Source organism: Elephas maximus, chromosome 18 (genome assembly GCF_024166365.1).
Source record: "Elephas maximus indicus isolate mEleMax1 chromosome 18, mEleMax1 primary haplotype, whole genome shotgun sequence".
Classification (NCBI taxonomy): Eukaryota; Metazoa; Chordata; class Mammalia; order Proboscidea; family Elephantidae; genus Elephas; species Elephas maximus.
In genome coordinates, this window is record NC_064836.1 from 17615601 (window position 1) to 17628034 (window position 12434).

Consider the following 12434-nt stretch of genomic DNA (forward strand, 5'->3'; position numbering starts at 1 on the left):
GAGCACCTGGTGGATTTGAACTGCTGACCTTTGGGTTAGCAGCCATAACACTTAACCACTACACCACCAGGGTTTCCCAAATTAATGCAAAGGTAGAATATTTAAACAGACCCATTACAAAAGAAAAGATTGAGGGTGTCATCAAAAAACTGCAAAAAAACAAAAAACCCAGGACCAGATGGCTACACCAGAGAATTCTAGGAAACATTCAGAGAAAAGCTGATACCAATCCTATGAAATCTCTTCAAAAACATAAGAGGAAGGAACACTACTGAACTTTTTCTATGAAGCCGGCATAACCCTGATACCTAAACCAGGCAAAGACATCACAAAAAAGAAAGAAAGAAAAGAAAATTACAGACCAATATCCCTTACGAACATGGATGCAAACATTTTCAACAAAATTCTAGCCAATAGCCTTCAGCAACACATCAAAAAAAATCATACATCAGGGATCAAGTGGGATTCATACCATGATTACAAGGGTGTTTCAACATTAGAAAATCAATCAGTGTAATCCACCACATAATAAAACAAAGGAAAAGAATCATATGATCATATCAGTTGTTGCAGAAAAGGCGTTTGATAAAACTTAACACCCATTCCTGATAAAAACTCTCAGCAAAATAGGAATAGAAGGGAACTTTCTCAGTGTAACTAAGGGCATATATGCAAAACCAAGAACCAATATTATACTCAACAGCAAAAGGCTGAGAGGATCCCCTTTGAGAACGGGAATGAGACAAGGATGCCCATTATCACCACTCTTATGCAACATTGTACTGGAAGTCCTAGCCAGAGCAGTAAGACAAGAAAGAGAAATAAAAGGTATCCAAATCAGAAAGGAAGAAGTAAAACTATCTCTATCTGCAGATGACATGATCTTATAAGTAGAAGACCCTAAAGACTCCACAAGAGAACAGCTGGGACTAATAAAAGAATTTAGCAACATTGCAGGGTGCAAGATCAACACACAAAAAAGAGTTGGATTCCTTTACACTAACAAAGACTACTCCAAAAAAGAAATCAATGCCATTACAATAGCTGCCAAATCAATAAAATACTTAGAAATTAACCTAACCAGGAACATAAAAGACTTATACAATGAAAGCTATAAAATACTACTGCAAGAGACTAAAAGAGACGTATAAAAATAGAAAGACGTCCCGTACTCATGGATTGGAAGACTTAAAATAGTGAAAATGTCAATTCTACTAAGGTGACCTACAGATACAATGCAGTCGTGATACAAATCCCAACTACATTCTTTACTGAAATGGAAAAACTAATGACCACCTTCATATGGAATGGAAAGAAACCCGTAATAGTCAGAGAAATGCCGAAGAAAAAAGAATAAAGCAGGAGGCCTCACACTCCCCAATATCAAAACATGCTGTACCGCCACTGTAATCAAACAGCCTGGTATGGGTTCAATGATAGATATATAGACCAGTGGAATAGAATTGAGAACTCAGAATTAAATCCACTCGTCTATGGACAACTTATTTTCTACAAGGGGTCAAAGTCCATTCAGTGGGGCAAAAACAGTCTCTTTAATAAGCGGTGCTGGTAAAGCTGGATATCTACCTGCGGAGAAATGAAACAGGACCCATACCTTACACCATACACAAAAACTAACTCAAAATGGATCAAAGACTTAAATGTTTAAACCTAAAATCATAAAATTCCTGGGAGAAAACTATGAGACCTAATCTTCTGTAAAAGCAGGAAAACAAATGTAATGACAAATGTACAAGTAGGAGAAGACAAAATAGATAAACAGGACCTCACAAAAATCAAATACCTACGATATCCAAAGACTTTATTAAAAGAGTAGAAAATCTACAGACTGGGAAAAAATCTTTGGAAACAACTTATCCCATAAGGGTCTAAATCTATAGAAATTGTAACAACTCAACAACAAAAAGACAAACAACCCAATCACAACATTAGCAAAGAACAAGAATAGAACCTTCTTCACCAAAGACAATATTCAAGCAGCCAACAAATATATGAAACATATCATTAGCCATTAAAACAAAAAACCCACTGCCATTGAGTCAATTCCAACTCATAACAACCACACAGGACAGAGGAGAACTGCCCCACAGGGTTTCCAAGGAGCGACTAGTAGATTCCAACTGCCAACATTTTGGTTAGCAGCCTGAGCTCTTAATCACTGCACCACTGAAGACCCCATTAGCCATGGAGAGATGCGAATCAAAATTGCAATGAAATATTATCTTACCCTGGCTCAAATGGCACTGACAAAAAGAAAAAAAAAAAAACATAACAAATATTGACATAGGATGTGTGGAGATTAGAATCATTATCCATTGCTAGTGGGACTGTAAAACGGTACACCCACTATGGAAAATGGTATGGCACTTCCTCAAAAAACTGGAAATAGAGCTACCCTATGATCCAGCAATCCCATTCCTAGGTATATACTCTAGAAACCTAAAAATAATGACACAAACAGACATATGCACACCTACGTTCATTGCTTCTTTATGAAAACAGCCGAAGTGCCCATCAATGGATGAATGAATAAGCAAATTGTGGCACAAGCATACAGTGGAATACTACTTAACCACAAAGAACAATGATGAGTCCGCAAAACATAACATGGATGAACCTGGGGGGCATAATGCTAAGTGAAATAAGTCATGCATATAAGAACAAATATTGTATGATTCCTCTTTTATAAGAAGACAAGAATAGATATACAAAGACAAGTCAATGTTTGTTGGTGGTTACCAGGGGGAGAAGGGAGGAGAGCAAAGTCCACTTTAGATGGTAGAGATTAGTTATTTCTGGTGACAGGAAAAGTGACACCAAATGTGAATGTAGTGAGCATAGCACTACCAAAGTAAAATCAAGTGTGTGAGCACATATGGATGGGTTTAGGTGTATTGTTACTCAGGCAGGGATGGGTGTGTACACAACCAGACAAACTGGAGCAGTAGAGAACAGAGGATTGTCTGAGACTATCACCCTGAGACACTCTTTAAAACTAGAACCAAGCCTGTCCACTGAGATCACCTTTTAGCAAAATAGCAGAGTGCCATACAACATAAAGGTTATGACCCATGAGATCAGTGCTCTACTTAAAAACCATCCATATTAGACCAAAAGGTCAATAATTTCTCAAAAGCAAAGATGAGAAGATAAGGGGGCAGGAAAACTAAAGCACTGGAAATGAAAAAAAAAAAAAAACACACAATTAAAGGGAATGTTGACACATTTTGATAAGTATAACTAATGTCACTGAACGATTTGTGTGAAACTGTCAAATATGAACCTAAATTGCTCTGTAAATTTTCACCAAAAACTCAATAAAATATTATTTAAAAAGAAAGAAAGAAAGAAATGCTTCCAGCAGGAGCCAGACAGCGTCTTCCAATCTGCAGAGAGCAGCTGGCCAAGGTCTCTTACTGTTGTAGGCTGGGATTTCAGGTTGGTACTGCTCTACACAGCAGACTGAGCAATCATGTGGCATGAGCTCTGCTGGCAACCAGAGGGTGTTTTAAAATAGCAAATGCTAGAGTGAGCTTGTACCCTTCAAGGGGCAGTTGAGCAAAATTTACAACAAATAACCTTTCTATATACAAGTTAGTGCTAACCACCCCCCCCCCACTTTTATGACTCTCATTTATAATACATGGTTATATACCAAGATTGTTTAAGATCCATGTTTACAGTTAATCCCTTAAATGTGTTAAGTAATCCAATTCACAATTAGTATTTCTAAATTATAAACTTGGCACTCCATTAGTATCAGGTTGCATTCTTTTCTTTAGCAAAAAGCTCACTGGCTAACTGACTGAATCCCTTTAGAGTATTCTGAAGGTCTGGCTGTCAGTCACAGAAAATTCAGATGATTGGGGAACCAACCCCCCTAGATATTAGAACAAAATATAATGCCACAGTACATAAATCAACTTGTGCCAGCACAGCTATGGACATATAAATAGAACAAAAGAGATATTAATAAAGGCTATTATAAGTAACAATATACATATCTTTCACATAAAATATAATAACTGAGACATCATAAATCCATGGGGAAATGAACAAATAATATAGTTAGCACTGGGAAAAAAACATTTAGAATCTTTTATCTTACAATAAATACTACATATAATAAAGATTTTAAAATTTTAAAGGTCAAACCATAGAAAAGCTAGAATAAAAAAAAAAGAACATTTATCAAACAACTGGAAGGAGGCCAACTTTTTGAACTGAGATATGATAGAAAAAATCATAAAAGATCAACTATTATGTACTTTAAAAGTAAAGTAAGAAAGCAGTAGACAGACTAGAAATATGTGAAAAAGACAATGAAGTTTAATTGTATTATCATACCATACAAGTAGCAGTAGTAGTGGTTGTGGTGGTAGTAATAGTTGTGAATATTAACATATATTGAGCTCCTACTAAACAAAAATAGAGGAAAGGAGGGAGGGAAACAATAAGCATTTCTTCCGATTCGTGAAAGAGACATACACCAAGAATAAGAGTGGGTCAAATATCTGTTTTAACCAGCAGGTGTTTGAAACTCAGACCTTACTGTAGACTCCTCATGAATTGGGCCGGACCACATGCAAATTTCTTTTGCTTCTCTGGGCTAGGACCCCGACTAAAAGCAGGTCCCCTTACACTCTTGTTCCTGGCCTCTTAACCCTATCTAATGCTGATCCTTTAACCCTTACCACTTTGTAGGGAGAAGATGCAAAGAAAGACGAGACAATAGAAAAAAGAAAAAGTGTGTATTTTTCCCTAAGGCTTGGGATAGATTGCCCAAGATACTTGCCCTAAAGCAAAAAACCAAACACAGTGCTGTCAAGTCGATTCCGACTCATAGCGACCCTATAGGACAGAGTGGAACTGCCCCATAGAGTTTCCAAGGAGCGCCTGGCAGATTCAAACTGCTGACCCTTTGGTTAGCAGCCGTAGCACTTAACCACTATACCAAGTCTAGGGCAAGTAGATAGTCTTGGGGGGCGGGGTCAGGCTTAGAATATGGCACCGTAGTGAGGGTAAAGAGCGAATAGGAAAAGGAACCTCTGAGTGCTAGTATACTATCACAGACTGAAGAATTTCTTGGAATTCTCAGATGCACCACATCCTCCATTTCAATGGCCCAGTTATGTCACAGGCCTGACTCATATCAACGTCTTTCTCAGAGTAGAGCGAGGGTGATCTTAAACTCTACCTTAATGCCAGAATGAGCCACTAACAATTACTACCAAACCAAACCAGTTGCCCCAAGTCGATTCATGAAACTGTGTTACATAGGGTTTCCAACTGCTGATTCTTCAGAAGTAGATCGCTAGGCTTTTCTTCCAAGGTGCGTCTGAGTGGACCTGAACCTCCAGCCTTTCAGTTAGCAGCCAATTGCATTAATCATTTACACTACCCAAGGACTCCAACAATTAATACACATAACCCAAATTTAACTGTGCTACTTCTAGACCAGCATAAGCATGGTGCTGCGTGCAGGATAAATAAGTTCAACTCCAGAAAAGATGTAAAGACAAAAAAGATAAAGAGGAGCCTTTATTGCAATCTCTCAGAGAGGAGACATAAAGAAGGACTGCACTATGTTGACACTCACAAAAATGTCCTAAAATCCGCTTTACCCATTTCTGTCCCCCAAAGTTCCATTAATTAGAATAACTGCTTTCCCAGAAACCGTCTTTCTCTCTCTTCCACCCAGACTCTCCCTTAAATGCTCAGCCCAAGCTGGCCTCTTTCCTGCTGCTCCTCTCACTTTCTGGATCTTCTTGGTTCACAAAAGTCTCCATGCCATTTCTGAGGTAAATGGAGTTTCTTCAGAGCTCTAGCTTTGCCTATTAGCTTGGTCAACACAACACAGCCCCAGAAGAGGGGAAGTACAAAAAGTATCTTAGAAGGCAGGATTGGCAGAAAGAATGTAAATATTCTTCGACCCTGGCCCATAAATGTATGGAAACTGTTTTGCCTCACTAGAACGGAAAAAATGTAAAAGAACAAGGTAGAATTTTTTACCCATTAAATTAATGACAACAAAAAAGTTTTTTTTTTAATAATTTTTATTGTGCTTTAAGTGAAAGTTTACAAATCAAGTCAGCCTCTCACACAAAAACCTATATATACCTTGCTACACACTCCCAATTACCCTCCCCCTGATGAGACAGCCTGCTCTCTCCCTCCACTCTCTCTTTTCGTGTCCTTTTCCAGCTTCTAACCCCCTCCACCCTCTCATCTCCCCTACAGGCAGGAGATGCCAACATAGTCTCAAGTGTCCACCTGATCCAAGAAGCTCACTCCTCACCAGCCTCCCTCTCCAGCCCATTGTCCAGTCCAATCCATGTGTGAAGAGTTGGCTTCAGGAATGGTTCCTGTCCTGGGCCAACAGAAAGTCTGGGGGCCATGACCACCAGGGTCCTTCCAGTCTCAGTCAGACCATTAAGTCCGGTCTTATGAGAATCTGGAGTCTGCATCCCACTGCTTACCTGCTCCCTCCGGGGTTCTCTGTTGTGTTCCCTGTCAGGGCAGTCAACGGTTGTAGCCGGGCACCATCTAATTCTTCTGGTCTCAGGATGCTGTAGTCGCTGGTTCATGTGGCCCTTTCTGTCTCTTGGGCTCGTAATTGCCTTGTGTCCTTGGTGTTCTTCATTCTCCTTTGATCCAGGTGGGTTGAGACCAATTGATGCATCTTAGATGGCTGCTTGCTAGCATTTAAGACCCCAGACACGACTCTTCAAAGTGGGATGCAGAATGTTTTCTTAATAGATTTTATTATGCCAATTGACTTAGATGTCCCCTGAAACCATGATCCCCAGGCCCCTGCCCCTGCTACGCTGGCCTCCGAAGCAATCAGTTTATTCAGGTAACTTCTTTGCTTTTGGTTTAGCCCAGTTGTGCTGACCTCCCCTGTATTGTGTGCTGTCTTTCCCTTCACCTAAAGTAGTTCTTATCTACTATCTAATTAGTGAATACCCCTCTCCCACCCTCCCTCCCTCCTCCCTCTCGTAACCACAAAAGAATGTGTTAGTCTCAGTTTAAACTATTTCTCCAGTTCTTATAATAGTGGTCTTATACAATATTTGTCCGTTTGCAACTGACTAATTTCACTCAGCATAATGCCTTCCAGGTTCCTCCATGTTATGAAATGTTTCACAGATTCCTCACTGTTCTTCATCGATGCGTGGTATTCCATCATGTGAATTTACCATAATTTATTTATCCATTCATCCGTTGATGGGCACCTTGGTTGCATCCATCTTTTTGCTATTGTAAACAGTGCTGCAATAAACATGGGTGTGCATATATCTGTTCATGTAAAGCCTCTTATTTCTCTAGGATATATTCCAAGGAGTGGGATTGCTGGATCGTGTGGTAGTTCTATTTCTAGCTTTTTAAGGAAGCGCCGAATCGATTTCCAAAGTGGTTGTACCATTTGACATTCCCACCAGCAGTGTAGAAGTGTTCCAGTCTCTCCACAGCCTCTCCAACATTTATTCTTTTGTGCTTTTTTGGATTAATGCCAGCCTTGTTGGAGTGAGATGAAATCTCATTGTAGTTTTGATCTGCATTTCTCTAATGGCTAATGATCCTGAGCATTTCCTCATGTATCTGTTGGCTACCTGAATGTCTTCTTTAGTGAAGTGTCTATTCATATCTTCTGCCCATTTTTTAATTGGGTTATTTGTCTTTTTACAGTTGAGTTTTTGCAGTATCATGTAGATTTTAGAGATCAGGCGCTGATCAGAAATGTCATAGCTAAAAACTCTTTCCCAGTCTGTAGGTAACCTTTTTATTCTTTTGGTGAGGTCTTTGGATAAGCACAGGTGTTTGATTTTTAGGAGCTCCCAGTTATCTAGTTTTTCTTCGACATTCTTTATAATGTTTTGTATACTGTTTATGCCATGTATTAGGGCTCCTAACATTGTCCCTATTTTTTCCTCCATGATCTTTATCTTTTTAGATTTTATATTTAGGTCTTTGATCCATTTTGAGTTAGTTTTTGTACATGGAGTGAGGTATGGGTCTTGTTTCATGTTTTTGCAGATGGATATCCAGTTATGCCAGCACCAGTTGTTAAAAAGACTGTCTTTTCCCCATTTAACTGTTTTGGGGGCCTTTGTCAAATATCAACTGCTCATATGTGGATGGATTTATGTCTGGATTCTCAATTCTATTCCATTGGTCCATGTATCTCTTGTTGTACCAGTACCAGGCTGTTTTGACTACTGTGGTGGTGTAATAGGTTCTAAAATCAGGTAAAGTAAGGCCTCCCACTTTGTTCTTCTTTTTCAGTAATGCTGTACTTATCCGGGGCCTCTTTCCCTTCCATATGAAGTTGGTGATTTGTTTCTCCATCTCATTAAAGAATGTCCTTGGGATTTGGGTCGGAATTGCATTAAATGCAGAGATCACTTTTATTAGAATAGACATTGTTATAATGTTAAATCTTCACATCCAGGAGCAAGGTATGTTCTTCCACGTATGTAAGTCTCTTTCGGTTTCTTGCAGAAGTGTACTATAGTTTCCTTTGTATAAGTCTTTTACATCTCTGGTAAGATTTATTCCTAAGTATTTTATCTTCTTGGGGGCTACTGTAAATGATGTGATTTGGTGATTACCTCTTCGATGTTCTTTTTGTTGGTGTAGAAGAATCCAACTGATTTTTGTATGTTTATCTTGTGTCTCGATACTCTAATGAACTATTAGTTTCAGTAGTTTTCTGGAGGATGCCTTAGGGTTTTCTTTGTATAAGATCATGTCATCTGCGATTAGAGATACTTTGACTTCTTCCTTGCCAGTCTGGATGCCTTTATTTCTTTTTCTAGACCAATTGCTTTGGCTAGGACCTCCAGCACAATGCTGAATAAGAGTGGTGATAAAGGCCATCCTTGTCTGGTTCCCGATCTCAATGGGAATGTTTTCAGGCTCTCTCCATTTAGGGTGATGTTGGCTGTTGGCTTTGTATAAATGCCCTTTTTTATGTTGAGAAATTTTCCTTCTATTCCTATTTTGCTGAGAGTTTTTATCATGAATGACTGTTGAACTTTGTCAAATGCCTTTTCTGCATCAGTTGATAAAATCATGTGATTCTAGTCTTTTGTTTTATTTATGCAGTGGATTACATTAATTGTTTTTCTAATGTTGAACCATCCCTGCATACCTGGTATGAATCCCACTTGGTCATGGTGAATTATTTTTTTGATGTGTTGTTGAATTCTATTGGCTAGAATTTTGATGAGGATTTTTGCATCGACATTCATGAGGGATATAGGTCTATAATTTTCTTTTCCTGTGGTGTCTTTACCTGGTTTTGGTATCAGGGATTTGGTGGCTTCATAGAATGAGTTTGGGAGTATTCCATCCTTTTCTATGCTCTGAAATACCTTTAGTAGTAGTGGTGTTCTCTCTTCTCTGAAAGTTTGGTAGAACTGTGCAGTGAAGCCTTCCAGACCAGGGCTTTTTTTTGTTGGGAGTTTTTTGGTTACCTTTTCAAGCTCTTCTTTTGTTATGGGTCTATTTAGTTGTTCTACCTCTGTTTCTGTTAGTTTAGGTAGGTAGCGTGTTTCCAGGAATTCATCCATTTCTTCTAGGTTTTCAAATGTGAGTATAGTTTTTCATAGTAATCTGATATGATTCTTTTAATTTCAGTTGGGTCTGCTGTAATATCGCCCATCGCATTTCTTATTCGGGTTATTTGCTTCCTCTCCTGTTTTTCTTTTGTCAGTTTGGCCAGTGGTTTATCAATTTTGTTGATTTTTTCAAAAAACCAGCTTTTAGTCTTGTTAATTCTTTCAATTATTTTTCTGTTTTCCATTTCATTTAGTTCAGCTCTAATTTTTATTATTTGTTTTCTTTTGCCTCTGGGTTTCTTTCATTGCTCTCTTTCTATTTGTTCAAATTGTAGAGTTAGTTCTTTGATTTTGGCCCTTTCTTCTTTTTGGATGTGTGCATTTATTGATATAAATTGGCATCTGAGCACTGCTTTGCTGTGTCTCAAAGGTTCTGATAGGAAGCGTTTTCATTCTCATTGGATTCTCTGAATTTCTTTATTCCATCCTTAATGTCTTCTGTAATCCAGTCTTTTTTGAGCAGGGTATCGTTCAGTTTCCAAGTCTTTGATTTCTTTTCCCTGCTTTTCCTATTATTGATTTCCACTTTTATGGCCTTATGGTCAGGGAAGATGCTTTGTAATATTTCAGTGTTTTGGATTCTGCTAAGGCTTGCTTTATGACCTAATATGTGGTCTAGTCTAGAGAATGTTCCATGTGCACTAGAAAAGAAAGTATAGTTGGTTGCTGTTCGGTGGCGTTTTCTGTGTATGTCTACAAGGTCAAGTTGGTTGATTGTGGCACTTAGATCTTCCGTGTCTTTATTGAGCTTCTTTCTGAATGTCCTGTCCTTCACCGAAAGTGGTGTGTTGAAGTCTCCTACCATTATTGTGGAGCTGTCTATCTCACTTTTCAGTGCTGATAGAGTTTGTTTTATGTATCTTGCAGCCCTGTCATTGTGTGCATAAATATTTAATATGGTTATATCTTCTTGGCGTATTGTCCCTTTAGTCATTATATAGTGTCCTTCCTTATCCTTTCTGATGGATTTAACTTTAAAGTCTATTTTGTCAGAAATTAATATTGCCATTCCTGCTCTTTTTTGATTGTTGTTTGCTTGACATATTTTTTTCCATCCTTTGAGTTTTAGTTTGTTTGTGTCTCTAAGTCTAAGGTATGTCTCTTGTAGGCAGCATATAGACGGATCTTGTTTTTTAATCCATTCTGCCACTCTCTGTCTCTTTATTGGTGCATTTAGTCCATTTACTTTCAGGGTAATTATGGATAGGTATGAATTTAGTGCTAACATTTTGATGTCTTTTTTTGTGTGTTGACAGTTTCTTTTTCCCACTTGATTTTACGTGCTGAGTGGATTTTCTTTATATATTGTCCTTTCCTCCTATTTGTTGTTGATTTTGTTTCTGCTGAGTCTGTATTTTTCCCTTGCATTTTATTTTTATGAGTAGGATAGTTTGTCTCCTTTGTGGTTACCTTATTATTTACCCCTATTTTTCTAAATTTAAAACTTACTTTTATTTCTTTGTATCGCCGTATCTTGGTCTCCATATGGAAGGTGTATGATTACATTTCTTAGTCCCTCTTTATTATTTTAATGTTGTCTTCTTTTATATAATAACATCGCCATTACCCTGTGTTGGGCTTTTTTTTTTTTCTTCTTCTTGCTTCGTTTTTTTGGATTTCCCTATCTGGGTTGACTTCTGGTTGCTCTGCCCAGTGTTTTAGTCTTGGGTTGATACTTGATATTATTGATTTTCTAACCAAAGAACTCCCTTTAGTATTTCTGGTAGTTTTGGTTTGGTTTTTACTAATTCCCTCAACTTGTGTTTATCTGGAAATGTCTTAATTTCACCTTCATATTTGACAGTTTTGATGGATATATGATTCTTGGCAGGCAATTTTTTTCCTTCGATTTTTTAAATATGTCCTCCCATTGCCTCCTTGCCTGCATGGTTTCTGCCAAGTAGTCCCAGCTTATTCTTATTAACTCTCCCTTGTAGGTGACTTTTCTTTTACCCCTCGCTTGTCTTATAATTGTCTCTTTATCTTTGATTTTGGCAAGCTTGATTATAATATGTCTTGGTGACTTTCTTTTCAGATCTACCTTATGTGGAGTTCAATGAGCATCTTGGATAGATATCTTCTCATCTTTCACAATATCATGGAAATTTTCTGCCAACAAATCCTCAACAATTTTCTCTGTATTTTCTGTTATCCCTCCCTCTTCTGGTACTCCAATCACTCATAGATTATTTCTCTTGATAGAGTCCCATGTGATTCTTAGGTTTCTTAATTTTTTTTTAATTCTTTTACCTGATTTTTCTTCAAATATATTAGCGCCAATTGATTTATCTTCAAGTTCAGAAATTCTAGCTTCTACTTGCTCAATTCTGCTCCTCTGACTTTCTATGGAGTTATCTAATTCTGTAATTTTATTGTTAATCTTCTGAATTTCTGATTGCTGTCTGTCTGTGGATTTTTCCACTTTATTGAACTTTTCATTATGTTCTTAAATAATCTTTCTAATTTCTTCAGTTGCTTTATCTGTGTGTTCCTTGGCTTGTTCTGTGTATTGCCTCATTTCCTTCCTGATGTCTTGAAGGGTTCTGTATATTACACTTTTGTATTCTGCATCTGGTAATTCCAGGAATGCACTTTCATCTAAAAGATCCCTGGATTCTTTGTTTTGAGAGCCTGTTGAGGTGATCATGGCCTGTGTCTTTATGTGACTTGATATTGACTGTTGTCTCTGAGCCATCTATAAGTTATTGTATTAGTTTATGCTTGCTTACTGTGTCATAGCTGCTTGCTTTGTTTTCTTTTGGTACACCCCTATGGGTTGCTTGAGTGAGT

General features: G+C 37.9%; 1 protein-coding gene across 7 annotated transcripts in view; it reads left to right on the forward strand.

Moving 5' to 3' along the window:
* The window catches only part of LOC126061336 (complement receptor type 1-like), a 130689-nt gene that overhangs the window by 93327 nt on the left and 24928 nt on the right, over positions 1-12434 (forward strand). For 3 of the 7 annotated variants that reach the window (XR_007513767.1, XM_049857835.1, XM_049857837.1), the window contains one exon: positions 6539-6679. The exons of 2 other annotated variants lie outside the window; for them this stretch is intronic. Coding sequence is in view for 4 of the 5 variants with exons in the window: in XM_049857835.1 (XP_049713792.1) it covers positions 6539-6679 (141 nt within the window). In the remaining variant the exon portion in view is untranslated. Of the gene's footprint in view, positions 1-6538; positions 6680-6804; positions 6885-8307; positions 8402-12434 lie in introns of those variants that run through there. 2 more of the 7 variants (XM_049857838.1, XM_049857841.1) reach the window with 2 other exon arrangements.